The sequence below is a fragment of the Haemorhous mexicanus genome, chromosome 25, assembly GCF_027477595.1.
Source record: "Haemorhous mexicanus isolate bHaeMex1 chromosome 25, bHaeMex1.pri, whole genome shotgun sequence".
Lineage (NCBI taxonomy): Eukaryota > Metazoa > Chordata > Aves > Passeriformes > Fringillidae > Haemorhous > Haemorhous mexicanus.
This window is the reverse complement of record NC_082365.1, coordinates 504,187-521,284: the sequence shown is the minus strand read 5'-3', so window position 1 is coordinate 521,284 and position 17,098 is coordinate 504,187. Positions and strand designations below refer to the sequence as shown.

The window sequence follows — 17,098 nt, the reverse complement described above, 5'->3', positions numbered from 1 at the left end:
ATGTGCATTTTCTGGCAGGGACAAAAATGTGGTGAGCACTTTCTTGGAGGAATAAAACATGCTCTCAGTGTATATGGGAGGAAGAATTTTCCCTAGCAGGGCTTTCCTACATCCTAAAACCTCATGGATTTTTATGACCCCGAGCTAGGGAGTTTATATCCCTTCAAAAGAACCTGTTATTTCAGTAATACTCCAGCTCTGAAGGATGTTTCATCTGCTTCTTTTACTAACCTAGGACCTATTCTGCCTTCAGAGTATTCAGATTCAATGTCAAGCTTTCCAAAGGCTGCTCTGAGCAGGAATTCTTCCTTTGGCTCTTACTGCAAGCAGAAGCACAGCCATGCCAGGGCAAAGCTGCAGATTGCTCTTGGCGGGGCTGACATGTGGAGGTCAGCAATGGGAACTCAGCACTCCAGAGTCACTGAGGTAAAGCAAGGCTGAAGGGAGAAGATTCCTGTTTGGGCTGTGACTCACAGCAAAGCGAGGAGCAGCAGCAGGTAGGATTCACTACGGGAATGAGGGTTAAAACAAAACCCTCCACGGGATGGACTGACAGAGCTGCAGGAGCCTGAATGTGACACAGCCCCTCAGTCAGGGCCAAAACCAGCGGGAGAGGGACAACAAACCTGCCAAGGGTGTCTCACACACAGGGACACGGTGTGGAGTGTCTGCAGTGGAGGGCTGAAGGAAAATGAAATAACAAACAGCAGCATCGTTGTGAATGACCGTGCAGTGTCTGAGTGTCTCATTAAGGCACCTCAGAGAATAATGTCTGTCCCCAGATCACCGTGGCTGTCTGGCAGCCTGCATGAAACCTTGGGAGGAAAGGAGTAAGTGAGAGAAACAGAGAGGGAGCAGTTCCTGCAATGGCTCTTGGGGGCTGTTTTGTCACCTCCTCGCTGCCCTTCCCCCCTGGGAACAGTCCCTCCTCACTGCTCTTTCTTGTCTGTTCAAATCACATCAATTTAAAAGGGTTATGAAAGGCTCTATTTAATCAAATGTTTGTTACGTCCAGGTGTCTTTGTCCGTCTCCTTTCCCAGATTTATCCAGACACAATTATCTCGTGTTGGAGACTCTTTCCCCTTGAGGACCAATGAGAATATCCACTTAAAAATTAGAAAATGATTGGAACAGCGGCATGTTTGCAGCTCCTGTTACCTGTGCTCTGGGGCACAGCCCCAACCAGCTGGTGTGCTCTCCAAACTGGAACTGCTCTTTGTCCTGCAGGGTTAAGTGTTTGCTACTCAGATATTCACAGGACAATATCATCACACTAAAACATAACTGAATAGAATCTGACAGACTTTTCTCCCCCATCAGGAATACAGACAAGAGGAATTTCAAAGGCGTGACCAAGCCTGTGATACACCAAAGCCATTAAAATTCATTTTGGCTGCCCGGCCCTGTAAGAATAATGGCACAGTGTATGTGCTTGTACAGTAGAAGCCACTGTGGAGATTTTCCAAATCCCCTTGCAATGAATGCAAGCTGCACGTCCAGAGCCTCTGAGGCGCTACCATAAAAGCTGATATTCATAAACCCACCCACGATTTCAAATAAGTGGCCTACAGAGGGTAGTAAGTAACGCACACACAGATTAACACATTTGCCCTCTATTGAGTGAATACTGTGCTGTTGATTTTTGGTAGGAATTCTTTGTAGGCTCCTAAACCGTGTGTTCTGTGGGCTGCGTGCTCTACTCGGGGAGGGCACGGCCCCAGAGCAGCCGGCGCTCAGGGCACGTTGGGACAGCGCTCCCAGGCACAGAGTGGGGTGTCCATGTAGGGCCAGCAGCTGCAGTCAGCGGCGATTTGGGCTGTTCCGCGGTTGTACCGAGCTCGCCGGGTCCGGCCCGGCCCGTCCGAACCGGGGCCGCTCCGTGCCCGCCCGCTCGCCCTCAGGCGGAGCCGCCGCCATGTTCCCTTCACGGCGCCCCCTGGCGGCGCTCGCCCGGCACGAGATTACGGCACCTCTCGCGAGACTTCCCCGCCCGCCCCGCCAAGATGGCGGCGCCCATGGAGGCGGCGGGCAGGTTCCGCACCCGGGATGTGCTGCTGCCCGGCGGCCCCTCCGACTTCGGCTCTCTCCTGCTGTCGCCGCCGGTGCTGGCGGGGCTGGAGGCGGCCGGCTTCCATCGGCCCTCGCCGGTGCAGCTGAAGGCCATCCCGCTGGGGCGCTGCGGGCTGGGTGAGCGGGCGGGCCGGGCGCGGGCCGGGGCTGCTCCCGGGGCTGCCCTGACCGCCGTGGCCGCTCTTTGCAGATCTCATCGTGCAGGCCAAGTCTGGCACCGGCAAGACCTGCGTGTTCGCCACCATCGCCCTGGACGCCGTGCTGCTGGAGAGCCCCGCCACGCAGGTGAGCCGGCCCGGAGAGGGCATACGGCCCCGAGGGCCGGGAGACACCGCGGTTTGTTTAAATCACCGCCGTTTGTCTAAATCACCGCGGTTTGTCTAAATCACCGCGCTCTCAGCGCCATCCTGCGGCTTTGAGCCTCCCGTTTAACCCTTGCCCCGCACAGATCCTGATCCTGGCTCCCACGAGGGAGATCGCTGTGCAGATCCACGCCGTGATCACGACGATTGGCATGAAAATGGAAGGCTTGGAATGCCACGTGTTCATTGGGGGCACTCCTCTGAGCCAGGACAGAAGCAGGCTGAAGAAGTGTCACATCGCTGTGGGCTCCCCAGGTGGGAGCAGCGTTCCGTGCTCTGGGTCCCTGTGACCCTGCACGGTTCAATCGCCGGCCCTGGGGCGCTGGGTTGGCTGTGCTTGTTGTCATTAGTGGGGCACAGCCTCAGAGGTTAAAGAATACTTTAAAAGTTCATTGTTAGAGAGTTCGGGGTGACGTTTCCGGAGCTGTTTGTGCTGTCCCCCCCTGCAGGGCGGATCAAGCAGCTGATCGAGCTGGACTACCTGAGCACGGCCAGCGTCCGGCTCCTGGTGCTGGACGAGGCAGACAAGCTGCTGGAGGAGGGCAGCTTCCAGGAGCAGGTCAAGTAAGGCCGAGCCCTCCCCTGGTGGCTGTGTGCTCACATCAGGTGCCTTCTGTGGGTAACTGCCCTGGTTGTGTCTCCCAGCTGGATCTACTCCTGCCTGCCTGTCAATAAGCAGATGCTGGCAGTCTCAGCCACCTACCCCGAGTCCTTGGCTGCTGCTCTCACCAGGTACATGAGGGAGCCCACGTTTGTCAGGCTGAACCCCACGGACCCAGCCCTTCTTGGTAAGCACATAAGGGCAGAGACAGTGGCACAGTTAGCAATAGGTGAGGAGGAGGGCACTAAGCCAAAACGTGTGCCTTTAGAATGCATCATTTTTCACAATTTCTATGAATTTATGAATGACAATAATTCATAATTTCTGTGAATTTTTCTAGGAATTTCCCTATCTAAGTTACTCAGTTTATGAATATTGCTTCCCAGTGTTGATGTTGTGAATCTGGAAGTGGAATGAGGAGGTCTTTAAAGGCCTTTCCAACCCAAACCAGTCTGTGATTCTGTATTTTTAAAATACCAGTGATAAATGGAGCTCTCTGCTTTTTCTTTCCATTCAAAAAATCTCAGCCTTTTAAGAAAAACTTCTCCTGGAGGCTCTCATGTGTGTTTGTTTGCAGTTTCCCTTCAGCTGCAGTTTCACATGCTTACAGAGCTCTGTGCATGTTTTTATGGCAGCCCCTAATCTGTTGTTTTGGTTTCCTGCTCAGGGCTGAAGCAGTACTACAAAATCGTGAATTCCCATCCCCTCCCACATAAAACCTTTGAGGAAAAAACCCAGCACCTGCAGGAGTTGTTCAGCAAGATTCCTTTCAACCAAGCCTTGGTCTTCTCAAATTTGCACAGCAGGTAATTTGCAATAACACCTGGCCAGAGCTTGTTTGAGAGCAGTGCTGGTCGTGTCCATCCTTTTATGGGACCTGTGAGGTCTCGGAGCAGTCTGCAAACCTCAGCTCTGAAATACAGCCTGAGGAGTGCAGTGTGAAATACTGAACATACCAGAATGCAGGCCCTGGCTGTAGAGAATAACCTAAGGACTGGCAGGTGTTGTTAGGCCTGGTTTTATTTCCAGTTTTAAGTGTGTGTGTGTGTTCCCTCAGGGCTCAACATCTGGCTGAAATACTGACATCCAGAGGCTTCCCTGCTGAGTGCATTTCAGGTAAATCCATTCACAGTTTTCTGCTTCCACTGAAATTGTCCATAAATGTGACCTAAAGTAGGAAAATATATCTTAAATTTTGCCTTGCAGGGCCTCTAGTTAAATGGCTGAGAATAGCATTTGAATCTTCATTGGTCTTTTACAACTCAATCTACAAGGAAAAGAATTATTTTTGTAATGAGTGAGCTGAGTTTTCCAGTTTTGCTTGTTCCTTCTTTACTGATTTGGGGCTGATGTTTGAGGAAGTTTCTGACTTATTTCTGATGATACAAAGCAGCGTTTTCTAGAATGTGAGGGGCATAAAGATGAAGAATGGAACCTGCTTCTAATGTTTATCTTCCTAGGCAACATGAATCAAAGTCAGCGACTTGATGCCATGGCTAAATTAAAGCAATTCCACTGCAGAGTTCTGATTTCCACAGACTTGGTGAGCTTTTACTGCTTTCAAACAAGCTTCTTACAGATTCTACTTCAAATTTATTAACTGCTCTGCAAATTTTACAGCATGCAGGAGTATTGCACATAAAGTTACTTCAGAGGATTTGATTTGGCTTGGAGTTGGAGAGAACATAAATGTGCTGATCAAGCCCCATGGGCTGTGACTTACTGTCACAGTGCAGTTTAGAAACCACCCCCATTCCTCATCTGCCTGCCCATGGCAGGGGCTGGAATGAGGGGATACTTTAGGGCCCATCCAACCCAACCCATTGTGTGATCTGGCTCAGAAATAGTTGTCAGTTTATCTGTTGCTCTGCAGCTAAAAGCTGCTGGAGAGGCAGCGTGCTGTGAGTGCCAGACATGTTGGGGTGACCGGGGAGGTTGGACCTGACCCCACTGCGGTCCCTTCCAGCCTCCCAGGGGTTCTGGGCTCATTTCAAGCTCTGGGGAGTTGCTCAGCTCTCACTGCCCTTTTCTCCTCCTCCCTTCCTGCAGACATCTCGTGGAATTGATGCTGAGAAGGTGAACCTGGTCATCAACCTGGACGTGCCCCTGGACTGGGAGACCTACATGCACCGCATCGGCCGCGCCGGGCGCTTCGGTGGGACAGCCCTGCTGGGCTGGGCTGGGCTGGGCTGGGCTGGGCTGGGCTGGGCTCTGCTGGGCTGGGCTGGGCTGGGCTGGGCTCTGCTGGGCTGGGCTGGGCTCTGCTGGGCTGGGCTCTGCTGGGCTGGGCTCTGCTGGGCTGGGAGACCTACATGCACCGCATCGGCCGCGCCGGGCGCTTCGGTGGGACAGCCCTGCTGGGCTGGGCTGGGCTGGGCTCTGCTGTGCTGGGCTGGGCTGGGCTCTGCTGGGCCAGGCTCTGCTGGGCCAGGCTCTGCTGGGCTGGGCTCTGCTGGGCTGGGCTGGGCTCTGCTGGGCCTGAGCCCTGAGCTCTGCTGGGCTGGGAGACCTTCGTGCACCACATCGGCCGCGCCGGGCGCTTTGGTGGGACAGCCCTGCTGGGCCTGACCCTGCTGGGCCTGACCCTGCTGGGCCTGACCCTGCTGGGCCTGCAATTAACTCTGCTCTGTCCCACAGGCACCTTGGGGCTGGCTGTGACCTACTGCTGCCGTGGGGAGGAGGAGAACACCATGATGAAAATTGCTCAGAAGTGCAACCTGCAGCTTCTTCCTCTGCCAGGTGGGCTCTGTGCTGGGGATGCAGCTGGGCTTGGTGGTTTCCTGTTGGTCAGAGCTTCAGACAAGCCCAGAGGGCTGGTGTGTGGCTTCTCTGCTGGGGCTGCTTTGCTTTTAGCCCACCTTCTTCTTACTCAGCTCCTAACAAGGAATGTAGCGTTGTTTGTCTTGAGCAGCCTTTGGTGCCTCCCATGAAGGAAATGTTGTGGCTCTTTAAACTCTTCTGCGAATTGAAGGGGTTGGTTTGTGGGCCTCACTTGATGTCTGACATGCAGCTTTGAGAAGCTTCCCTTGGGTACTCGTGTGAGCTCCAGAGGGAAGGATGCCCTTGACTGAGTGGTGCTTGTTTCTCTTCTGTGCAGAGCCAATTCCCCCTGGAATGATGGAGCAGTTTGAGGATGGGCAGGTGGAAGTTAAACCTGCAATACCCACGGGTCCTGTGGTGAACTGTGACACTGTGTGTCCTAAAGCAGAGCAACCAGTGCTGCAGCCTGTCCAGAATGGCTTTCCAGACATACCTCAGCCTCCCTCTAATCTTCCAAGGGATAATTCTTCTGTAGAAAGGCCAAAAAAGACTCCGAAGCCAAAACAGATTAAAAAGTGCACAAATCCTGCAAATGTAGAGAAAAATAGAACCCCCCAAACTTCCAGCTGTCGCACAGAACAGAGGAACCAAGTCAAACCCATCTCCAGGAGGGATGCACAGCACAGCACTCAGGCTCCAGATGAGGAGGCCTTAAAAAAAAATCTTCCCAAAATTCCATGCTTGTCTTCTTTCAAAACCCAACTCACCAATCCCTGGAGCTTCTCAGATTTTGTTGAAGATTATGATTATTTCATTAAAGAAGGGTCAGAGAGAGAGGTGGAGATTTTAAGAAGTTACTCAGGCCCAGGAGAGCAGCGTGGGCTGCCCAGAAATGGGGATGTGGAGTGGGAAGAGATGGAGCATCACCCAGAGACAGCAGCAGAGGAGGTGTCTGCTGACAGCGATGGCTCAGGGAGCTCCAGGGGTTCCTTTGACACCAGGGCCAACAATGGCTCAGGGAGCTCCAGGGGTTCCTTTGACACCAGGGCCAACAACTCCTGCTCTGAGGCCTTTTCAGACACCCAGGAGCCAAGCCCTGTGTCCCCAGCACACTGGGACCCCCCAGGTTTCTGTCCCACACCAGAGAAGCCTTGGGAGCCATCCCATGGTCCCAGGAAGAAGGAAGTGACAAAGAAAGTCCCAAAACAAAATGCTAAACCCAGGAAAAGCCACGGGCATCAATTCTGCAGTCCTGCCACGAGCAGAGCTGAGGAGGAGCAGAGCTGCAGCTCCTGGGGTGATGCTGCACACGAGGGCTGGAGCCCTGAGCACTACTGGAGATGTTACTACGAGGCCTGGCAGAGCTACTGCTCAGCAGTGTCCCACTACAGCAGGAGTTACTGGCACCTGAGCTGCCTCAGTGCCTACCACACCAACTCAGTCTATCTCCAGGAGCTGCTGAGAGATGGGGACTGATGTCTGCTGCTGGCTGGGACCAGGGCTGGACAGGGCTGTGACAGCAGGGCTGCTCTGAAGGACCCTGCCAAGAGACAGATGTTTGAGATGGAGAAAATGGTGTCTTTTTATAAGCAGCTGTGTCTGGTAAATGTTTTACACAGGTCCAGTGATGGTGTTACAGTTTGTTAATAAAAGGAAAAGAAAGCTGGATGCTCAGTTGGAATCCTTACAATCCAAAGTAAAAAAGGATTATAAAAAGCAGCCATTCCCACATAAGAAATGCCAGGAGAAAATACAAAAAAATCCCAGCTGTATTTCATGGAATCCCAGAGTGGTTTGGGTGGGAAGGGACCTTAAAGTTCACCCTGTTCCAGCCCTGCCATGGCAGGGGCACCTTCCCCTGTCCCAGGTGCTCCCAGCCCTGTCCAGCCTGGCCTTGGGCACTGCAGGGCTCCAGGGGCAGCCCCAGCTGCTCTGGGCACCTGTGCCAGGGCCTGCCACCCTCCTGCCTCCTCGCCTTCCCTGTGGCTGTTGGGTGCAGCTGGATTCCCTGTGAGGCTCCATGGTCTGTTCCAAGTCGGTGATCATCCCCTTTTCCCTGGTTCTCTTGGTAAACACCAGGCACTGATTATATCCCAGCCAAGTGGCAGAGTGGAAGGAGCATCTCAATGCCTGTATTGCTAAATTAATCCAGTTAATTAACACTGTATAAATAACTTTTCTATAGCAAGGTGTGCAGGCTGTGTGGTGGAGGATTTAATTATGTAGAAAATGTGCAGCAGTCATAATTGGTCTGTCCCTCTGGGTGCAACAGTATCAGACTTCCCACACTTACAGGAATGCTTTAATTAGAAATGGAATTACCCATTAGTGCTAAAACTAATTGATATTTCCTGTTTGGCTTGTACAGAGCTGTCCTGGGGCAGGAAAAGATGGGAGTGCTGGCTGGCTCCAGGAGCTGACCCTGGGCTGCCACTGCCATAGTTTTGGAGGTTTTTCTTTCTGTGCTTTGTTCCTGCCTTACTCCCTTTGTGTCACAAATGACTCCAGGGAAGGGGTTCCCCTTTGCATAGTTGGAAAAGGCCAAGACAGCATGATTGTGTTTCCAAGATGAATTTTTGCAACTGGTAACATTCACAGAGGGGACCCTGTAAGGGATGCACTTCAGTATCTGCATTATTGCTGTCCTGTGACATCTCACTGATTTCCTTAATGATTGCTTAGGGAAGAGTTAATTAGCATTAAATGCAACTCCAGTGGCCTCGGTCAACACCCAGAGTACTCCAGGAAAGCCTCCCAGAAGGTTTTGAGAAGAAATGACAGCATGCTGTTGGTATTTGTGGCACATACTCTGTTTAATCCGGATTGGATACATCAGGTACAGCAGTGGCACAAGACTCAATACTGTAAATGATATACAAGTTTCAACATATGCACTACAATTCCAAAAGAAGACAACAGGAAACTTGGTTCTTCTAGAAAGTTGTTCTCAAATGAATCTACCTGCAGTTGTGTCTGGTACCTCTCGGATCTGTCCTCTGACGTTTGTAAAGCAAAGCCCATTTCAAGTACGAAAATAGAAAAGAATCAGGTTGAGAGCTTCTCACAACATAGAACTCCTAAGGAAAACACCATTGCATTGGAATGCCCTACTGGTTTATCAAAAATAGACCATCACACCGTTTTAGAGACTGGGCTGGTCCAAGGAGCCCCGGGAGCTCCCAGAGGTGGTTGAGGAGTGGGGAGGAGCGTTGGGTGTGGGGGGGACCTTCCCCAGCTGAGGCTCTGGAGCAGCACTGGTTTCACCCAGGGAGGGGAGGGACACACGGACACACACAGAGGAACAGACCTGACTGGGAACAGGAGGAGGGACTTTCACAAGCTCTCTGTCACCTGCTCTTTTGTTCCACCTGAAGCGTTTCTGGCACGGGTTCTGCTCCCTGAGCAGGAGCAGCAGCTCTGGCTCTGTCTCCAGAATTCCCTGTGGCATTTTGGGCTGTCAGGAACTGAGCTCCACTCCGTGCACGAGGAGGTGCTCCTTGCTCTGCAGGATTGCCAGAGAGGTGAAATGACTTCTTCGAGGTCACTTAGTGATTGCCCAGGAGCTCAGGAGCAGAGCCCAGGTGCTGATGCTCAGCTCCTGATGCTCACTGCCTTCCCTCTGCTCTGACACTTTTAGAAAATCACCGTGGACAGCATTTTTGGCAAATACAAAGCCTAAAACTTGGGCTCTAAACCCATAGATCTACTGCAGTTGGCTCCAAGTGTGGGAGAAAAACAAGTGTTCTAAAACAAAATATTGAGATGGGCTGGAGGTGTGAGTGATGTGGGAAAGGTGCTTTATTCACCCAGCTTTAAAAGCAGAATTAAGTTTGCAGTTCAAAGCTCCTGATGTTCACCAGCTCTCCACGAGTGCTGACTGTAACTCTGCCTTAGTCCAACAGATTAGAATATTACAAAGTCCAAGGGGTGTTGCAACACATGAATTAAATGTGATTTTTATTTCCTGGGTTTTCTTTACAATAATGTAAGATGCAATGTTTGCAACCTCTTTACTTAAAAAAGCAAACTCTCGAAGGAAATTTGCATTCTTTTGCTGGTATTAATCTGATTTTCATGCAGGCACCTTGAGCTGTTTAGACTGGAATGACAAATGCTGGGTTACAGTACAGGAGTATTAGCAACAGGTTTAGGTTAAACAAGTGGCATTGATGAAATTTGGTCTTTCTGGCCAATTAAAGAAAGATGTATTTTGGATTATCATGAGGTTTATTCTGCACTAAAGCCATGTGTGTTACTTAGGTTGTCCTCTTAAGGAAACTGAAAGGAAAAGGTGGATTTTAGAAAGAGTCAGTGGAAGTCAAAGCCCATGTGTGACAGTATTTTTAATCATTTGCTGCCAGCTGGGTGTGAATCCTGTGAGCAGCTCAATGCCAGGTGAGAAGAGAGGAAATCTATTGATAGCATGGGCTGAAAATCGGTGAAAATATTTTTCCTTTTCCAGAAAAACCTTTGGAAAGGAAATGCTCAGAAAAAGGAGTTGCTCCTTTGATATTTTTATATTGCTTTAGGAAAATCTGAAAAAATAATGCCCTTCCACTTGCTTTTGGTACAAAGAATCCATTTTTGCCTCTTTTAAAGGAGCTTCTCTAAAACTATAAAAAGTCGTAAGGAATGAGAGGAGGGGGAAGGAGCTGCAGTGCCAGCACAGCTCTGGTGGTGTTCTGGGGCTGACGGGGCTGTTCCAGAGCCTGCCCTGCTCCCGGTGCTGCCCCGGTGCCACTCCCGGTGCTGTCCCCGGTGCTGTCCCCGGTGCTGTCCCTGGTTCTGTCCCTGGTTCTGCCCCCGGTGCCACTCCCGGCGCTGTCCCTGCAGAGGGGCCCGGCTGGAGCAGCCCCTGCCCGGGGGCAGTGCCAGGTGCTGGGTTTTGTGGGGTCCCTGTCCTGTCCCTCCAGGAATGGATCCCTGCCCTGTCCCTGCAGGGGTGGATCCCTGTCCTTCCAGGGCTGGATCCCTGTCCCTGCAGGGTGGATCCCTGTCCTTCCAGGGCTGGATCCCTGTCCCTGCAGGGTGGATCCCTGTCCCTGCAGGGTGGATCCCTGTCCCTGCAGAGTGGATCCCTGTCCCTGCAGGGCTGGATCCCTGTCCCTGCAGGGTGGATCCCTGTCCCTGCAGCCCCCAGAGGTGCACAGTGCTCTCCTGGGGTAAACCCAGGTTTTCCACAAGGCAGCTCCAGGTGCTTTCGGACGCTTTACTTGGGCGACTTCAGAGGATAAAGGGAGTTAATGCCTTCACTAAAAATACTTTTAGCCTGTTCCTCTAGGCTCAGACTTCCTTAGTTCTGTGTGTTTTTATCCCCTGAGAGCCTGTGCTGAGGAACTGACAGCGTGGGCAGCACCTGCTCTGTTCGTGGCAGAGGCAAAGCCGTGGTTCCCAGCGAGGATAACAATTCCTGTTTTGTGGAAGAAAACAGAGGCCGTGGCAATCAGAGCACAAGCAGCCAGCCAGAAACTCCTGGAACTGGTTTTCCTCCTTCTTTCTAACCTCTTAAAATTGAGTGTTATAGTCCCTTTTCCAAAAGGTTTGACTGACAGTGATTAAAAGCCCCAGCAGTGCTCAGGGCGAGGGCTGCCACGAGGGCTATTTACAGGTGCAGAGATGTGAAGTGCCTGGTTCAGCACTCCACGCTGAATCAGGAATAAGAAAGGCAGCACCAAGAATCCATGGGGAATCCCTGACTCTTTGTAATTTTTATTCCTGTCCCCTGTCAGCACGGGGCATTTCACCCTCACTCTGTGCCAGTGGAGATGAGGCTGCAAAGGTGGCAAGTGGTGGAGAGCAAGGCCTCTGATCTAGAAGGGCAGGGTGCTCAGATGATGACAGTTAATGAAAATAAAGCAAAAATGAAATTAAAGCATCGAAAAAAGCCTCACTAATGGTAAGATTAACTGCAGTATAACCTCCTACAGGAAGCAGCAAAAGGCAGAGCATTTTAATCTTTTAAAACAGGACTAAACATCGTTTTGGGTAACATATCACAGCCCTGGAATAAATGACTGGAAGCTGGTGCAGCTACTGGAGGCTCAGCCATAGCCCTGGGGGTCCTGGGATGTTGCAGGATTCTAAGGAGGGTTAGAAGGATTCTAACTGAGTTAATGCAGCAGCCATGGCTCAGGCACAGCAGGAGTGCTGCCAAAGCAGGGTGCAGCTCCTATGTGCAATCAGCATTAATTATCTATACATGTATGTGTCTGTAATTAGCTATATGTGTGTGTATATGTGCAGATAAATATTACACCGGGAGAGGTTATGAGAGATGTTAAACAAAAACATCATCCCTCTGCTGAGCCAGCCTCAAGCACTCTTTGAGCCGTTCCTTCCACTCTGAAGTTGGTAAAATCCCTGCTCAGAAGGGGGCTGGGACCTTCCCCTGCTCCCCCCGGGCTGCTGGGGACAGAGTTGGCCTTGGGAGGTTTGTGCACGAGCAGGGGCTCAGCCAGGCTGGGGAGGGGAGCAGGGAGGGGATGCTCCTCACTCTGCCCTCCCTGGATCCCCCTGGAAGGGACCCCCGGAGGGCAGAGTGGCAGGAAAGAGGGACCAGTTGTGTTTCAGGCCGTGGATTTCCTGTGAGGAATCCTTCCTAGGAGGGAGTCAGAGGAGGTGCCAGCACTGAGCACGGCTCAGGCCCAGGATGAGGTACCTGGGGTACCACACAGTGTTCTCAGTTTTTGGTTAGCTGTTAGTTCATGATTGGACTTTTCCCAAACTAAGTGTAGAACTGTGAGTAGAAAATGCTGTCTGTACCACACCTTAGCAAATGTTCCCAAACTCCAGCCCTGCTCCCCCTCCTCTGGCAGGTCCTGTGCTGGGCCTGGAGAACCAAAATTGCTGACCTTGTCTATCCCCAAAATCAAAGCAGCCCAGGAGCCACGGGTGGGACAACTGGAGCCCTCAGACTGGGAAAAAGCCAAACACCTCTCTGTCCATGCAAGATATTTGGCTCTGGGGTTAATTATTATCAAGTATAAATCCAGACCTTATTTGGCTACTATTTACAACGGGTTACACGTCCAGTGCTAGCAAAGGAATTTCTCTCTAGGAACCAAAAGTAAAAAGTGAAATCATGGGCATACATTACAAGGAACCTCTGTTAGACTCAGGAACGCTCGATGCCGTTGAGTTCAGTGCTTTCATTCTTTGCCATTTGTGTGCACAGTATTAAAAAAGAATCCTACCTTTTTTTTTTCCTTTTTAAAAATACAGAACTGTAGTCTAGTCACACTCCTACAAGTAAGTGATAACAAAAATAGAAAGCAGATACCCAGGTGGGACTAAAACTCTACTAAAGCCTGTCTTCTTTTTTTTGTTGTTGTTTTTGTTTTTCTCCACAAATATGTTTCCACAGACAATAATTAGCAGACAAACACAGTTTGCAATTGCACTGTATTGACCTGAAAGGCGGGTACAAAACAGTCTAAATCGGGGGTGGCATCCAGGGAGGGAGGTGTGTGTGTGGGCGTGTGTGGGCAGGGACTGGCACACCTGGGCTCCTGCTGGCACCTCCCTGGCAGGGTCGTGCCCTCTGTGGCTCTGCCCACTCACCCTCACACACACAGCCATGCAGGGGGCTGCTGTGACAGGTGGCTTCTTTTGTCTAAATCTTTTCCTATAAAAGAAAAAAAAACAGTGAAATTTTGGTTGGTTTAAAGGTTCTGCTCCTGCTCCATGAAGAAAAAAAAAAAAAATCACAAAATCTATTGTTTTTCACCTTTTCAGTCATTTCCTCGTGAATAAATATTATCCATTAAAAACCTTTAAAAAGGTGCTGCGATACACAGTGTTAGACTCGCCGTGCCGGCTCTGGCTCCAGCTGTGCGCTGCTGCCGGCCGTGCGGGGCACAGCTGGCCGGGCACAGCTGGCCGGGCACAGCCGGCTCCTCCTGCAGCCCTTCCCCGGTGCCCGGGCCGCGGTGCCCGCTCCTGCCCGGCGCTCGGGGGGCTCCAGCCCGGGCTGGGCTCACAAGGCCGAGACCTTGACGATGTTGGGAACGTTCGTGGCGGGCCCGGGGCTGCCCGGGCCGGGTCTGCTCTCGCCCTCGGGCGTCAGCGCCGGCGGCGTGGGGATGCTGATGATGGCTGTGGTGATCTGGGCGGCTTTGCAGTTCGGTCTCAGCCCGTCGTCCGACTTCATGTTGAGGCTGGAGCGACTGGAAAACAAATTTAGTGCTTGGCTTGTTGCTCAGAATGAGGCGGTGGAAAGGATGGGGACGGTTGTGGCTCTTAATCAGGATCTTATTCAGCTGAAATGTTCAAAGACTCCATTTAAACATGCCCCTGTTCCTGCAAGGCACCATTTATGTCTACACAGATTACACCCAGCTTTGGTAATGTTCCCCCTGGTTAGGAGACAGCTTCTCACAGGGCAAATTGCTCTGTTTCCATTTCCTTCTTGCATAATTCTGGTTTATTTAAAAGGACATCTAAATACACTGGCCTGTGTAGTGCATCTTTTCAGAGCACAGGTAGTTCTTTCTGAGAAAGATGAGGTCTTTCTTGCATTTCAAATACCTCTTTCACATTCGCCATCCCCTGATCCTTTCTATTTTATTTCTCTCTGCAGTAGTTTCAAGGATGTGACAGCTGGGAGCATTCTTATTAGATCTGCATCAATTGCATCCTATAATTAATTACAGGGGGAAAATGATAGGTTGATTTCTGTGCATCTGCACAGCTACAGGAGTCTGCTATTACCAGCCCAACGTGTTCATTTTCCACACAAGGCCTGTCCTTTCAGAGTGGAAAGCTCCCAGCCGGGGGCTGCTGCTGCTGCTGCTCCCTCGGGGTGACTCACCCGGGATGGTTTCTGATCCCCCAAACATCCAGGGGCAGATCCCACCCCGATGCCTCGAGTGGGCAGCCCCAGGGCCTGGCTGCTCCTGGCAGTGGTAACCAGCCCACCCAGCTGGTTGCATTCCACACGAAATATAACTGAAAAGGTTTTTTTCCTCTCTCCATCCTTGCCCAGTTTGGTAAGCAAGTGAAATAAGTGTTGACATTTAAAATATCACCGGCGTCTGATTTAGCACCCAGAACAGTTGACATTCCCCTGAATTACTGCTCCAGGTGCTGGTTTAAAACATTGTCATATTGAAACTGAAATAGCTGGAGACTTGTTTTGTGCTTTCTCATTCATAATTCATGCTCTGAAATGCCCTTCAGGCACCAGGTAATCACTTGCTGCCCTAAAGGCAGCTTTGTTTTGGTTTCTAGTCCCTTTGATAGGAGTGGGGAGAAGAGGAATGGGACATTCAAAACCAGCCCTGGTGCTCAAAAAACTTAATGGGCTGAGGGGGATTTAGAAAGTAATTTAATATTTGCAGGAATTACATGGTGAATAAATGATTCTTTTTCAGCAATCTATGTATAAAATGAAATTTAGCCATTTTTTATTAAGAGACATTTTACCTGTGTCCTTGTGAAATTCCTCTTATTTGCTTTCCAGCAATCCTTAGAGTGGCAATTTAGGCTTTTGGACAATGAAAATCAGTGCAGGGTCCTGTGGGAGCACCTCAGTCCCCCAAGAGCTTTGGCTGCTGCTGGCCCGTTGGTGGGGAGCCTGTTCTGAGCCTGCCACCCTCTGGGGCAGAACCTCTTCTGCCCTCCACCTTCCAGGCTGCCATCCTCTGGGGCAGAACCTCTTCTGCCCTCCACCTTCCAGCCTGCCACCCTCTGGGGCAGAACCTCTTCTGCCCTCCACCTTCCAGGCTGCCCGGGCTCTGGGCCAGCTTTAACCTGCTCCTTGCCAGGATAGCCAGGAGCCACCTCCCTTGGGTCATCACTGGGGGGGAGATGAGCACGCTGCCACCAGGCCCTGCCCCTGGCTGGAGAACAGCCCCACAGATGAGCACAGCTGGGCACAGCTGGGCACAGCCCTGCCAGCCCCACCCTGCCATCCCCCGGTACCTGGCGGTGAGGGAGGGCTGCTCGCTGCCCGGGATGTGGATGGTGCTCAGCTCCTGCATGCCCCGCAGCCCTGCCAGCCCCACCCTGGCACTGCCCCGGTACCTGGCGGTGAGGGAGGGCTGCTCGCTGCCCGGGATGTGGATGGTGCTCAGCTCCTGCATGCTCCGCAGCCGCGTGGCGGGCACGCTGCAGTTGGGCAGGTGCGCGCTCTTCTTGTGGCGCCGCGAGCAGCAGGACGCGCCCAGCCCCGCCTGGCTGGACAGCGAGGGGCTCCGCGACGAGGGGTAGTTCTGCAGCGAGCTCTCCATGCAGTTCTGCTCGAACAGCTGCTCGTCGATGAACTCGTGGTTCTGCGGGGAGAGCAGAGCCGTCACTGCCGGGGGGTGGCAGCGCTGCCCTGCGGGAGATGCTCGCTGTGTCTGCCCGGGCACTGCCCAAGGACAGGATCTGCCTCTGCAGCCAGGGCCGCCCTGCCCTGCCCGGGCTGCCCGCAGGGGAACGAGAGGAGCTGCGGCAGGCAGAAAGGCGTGAGGCCGTCACTGCTCACACAGCCTGACACGGCCACTCTGGGGGGTTGAATTTCTCTTCATCTTTTGCTGCATTCCAGAACGGCCTCAAAAAGTCTGGAGTGCCACATGGCTGTGAAACCCAAAAGGAGCTCATGCTCCTTTTCTTTATGCCTGGGGGCAGGACTGTGTTTTACTTGGGGGATCACCTGGCCAGAGAACTTAATGCTTGCATTGGCTGGAGGGTCCAAAGCATCCCTGCAGTGCACGAGCTGGGGCAATAACACAGCAGTGAGGAGGGGGAAGGAAATCAGGAAGCTGAATCTGTAAGGAGCAGTTGTGGTAAGGAACAAGAAATCCTGAAAGAAAGAACTCTCATGTGTGGCTGAGAACACCCAGGCAGGGTGAACAGACCTCATCCAGTCCCTGTAGGCTTCAGAAGAGATGGGAAACAAAAGCAACCATGCTGAAGGCAGCCACCAGATCCCACTGGGACAAGTCACAACTCCCACAGGGAACAAGAGCACTGGAAAGCCAGAGGGAGCCACGAGCACAAACCCCCAGGGCAGGAGCAGAAGGAGAAGTAAGCAAACATTGTCCAGACACGTCACAGAGACCACAGAGAAAACAGATTAAATACCTTGATGGTGGAAGTTCGTACAGATAACAGGGGATCATCCACAAGATAGGACAATCCCTACGGGACAACATGCCAACAGAAGATAAAAACACAGTTCATTGTCCATTCCAGCATCCAGAAGTTAACCCCAGCACTGCATCTCTGGCCTCAGCATTCCAGCTCAAGTTTGAATGGGCAACAGAACCTTCTCTCAGGCCCCTCCACCAGAACCCTTCTGCCAATTCAGCCTCTGAGTGC

At 51.9% G+C, this 17,098-nt stretch overlaps 2 protein-coding genes across 3 annotated transcripts in view; one reads left to right on the top strand and one right to left on the bottom strand.

Moving 5' to 3' along the window:
• Positions 1 to 1,981: 1,981 nt before the first annotated feature.
• On the top strand, positions 1,982 to 7,457 carry DDX20 (DEAD-box helicase 20). Its single transcript, XM_059867556.1, has 11 exons — positions 1,982 to 2,188; positions 2,262 to 2,356; positions 2,520 to 2,688; positions 2,883 to 2,997; positions 3,079 to 3,221; positions 3,702 to 3,840; positions 4,092 to 4,150; positions 4,495 to 4,577; positions 5,084 to 5,189; positions 5,672 to 5,773; positions 6,132 to 7,457. Exons 1-11 carry the CDS (start codon positions 2,005 to 2,007, stop codon positions 7,268 to 7,270), a joined length of 2,334 nt encoding a protein of 777 aa, XP_059723539.1. The 5' UTR covers positions 1,982 to 2,004; the 3' UTR covers positions 7,271 to 7,457.
• A 1,131-nt stretch (positions 7,458 to 8,588) lies between these two features.
• KCND3 (potassium voltage-gated channel subfamily D member 3) overlaps positions 8,589 to 17,098 on the bottom strand; it is a 93,316-nt gene continuing 84,806 nt past the window's right edge. The window contains exons 5-7 of one of the 2 annotated variants that reach the window (XM_059867557.1): positions 16,862 to 16,918; positions 15,818 to 16,065; positions 8,589 to 13,959 (exon numbers count right to left, since the gene is read on the bottom strand). In XM_059867557.1, coding sequence (XP_059723540.1) covers positions 13,770 to 13,959; positions 15,818 to 16,065; positions 16,862 to 16,918 — 495 coding nt within the window. In that variant the 3' untranslated portion in view covers positions 8,589 to 13,769. The remainder of the gene's footprint in view (positions 13,960 to 15,817; positions 16,066 to 16,861; positions 16,919 to 17,098) is intronic. The other variant, XM_059867558.1, reaches the window with a different exon arrangement.

Coding starts and splice junctions, on each gene's coding strand:
- DDX20 (XM_059867556.1), top strand. CDS start 2,005: ATGGCGGCGCCCATGGAGGCGGCGGGCAGGTTCCGCACCCGGGATGTG. Junction 2,189..2,261: donor GCTGGGGCGCTGCGGGCTGG/GTGAGCGGGCGG, acceptor CGCTCTTTGCAG/ATCTCATCGTGCAGGCCAAG. Junction 4,578..5,083: donor TTCTGATTTCCACAGACTTG/GTGAGCTTTTAC, acceptor CCCTTCCTGCAG/ACATCTCGTGGAATTGATGC.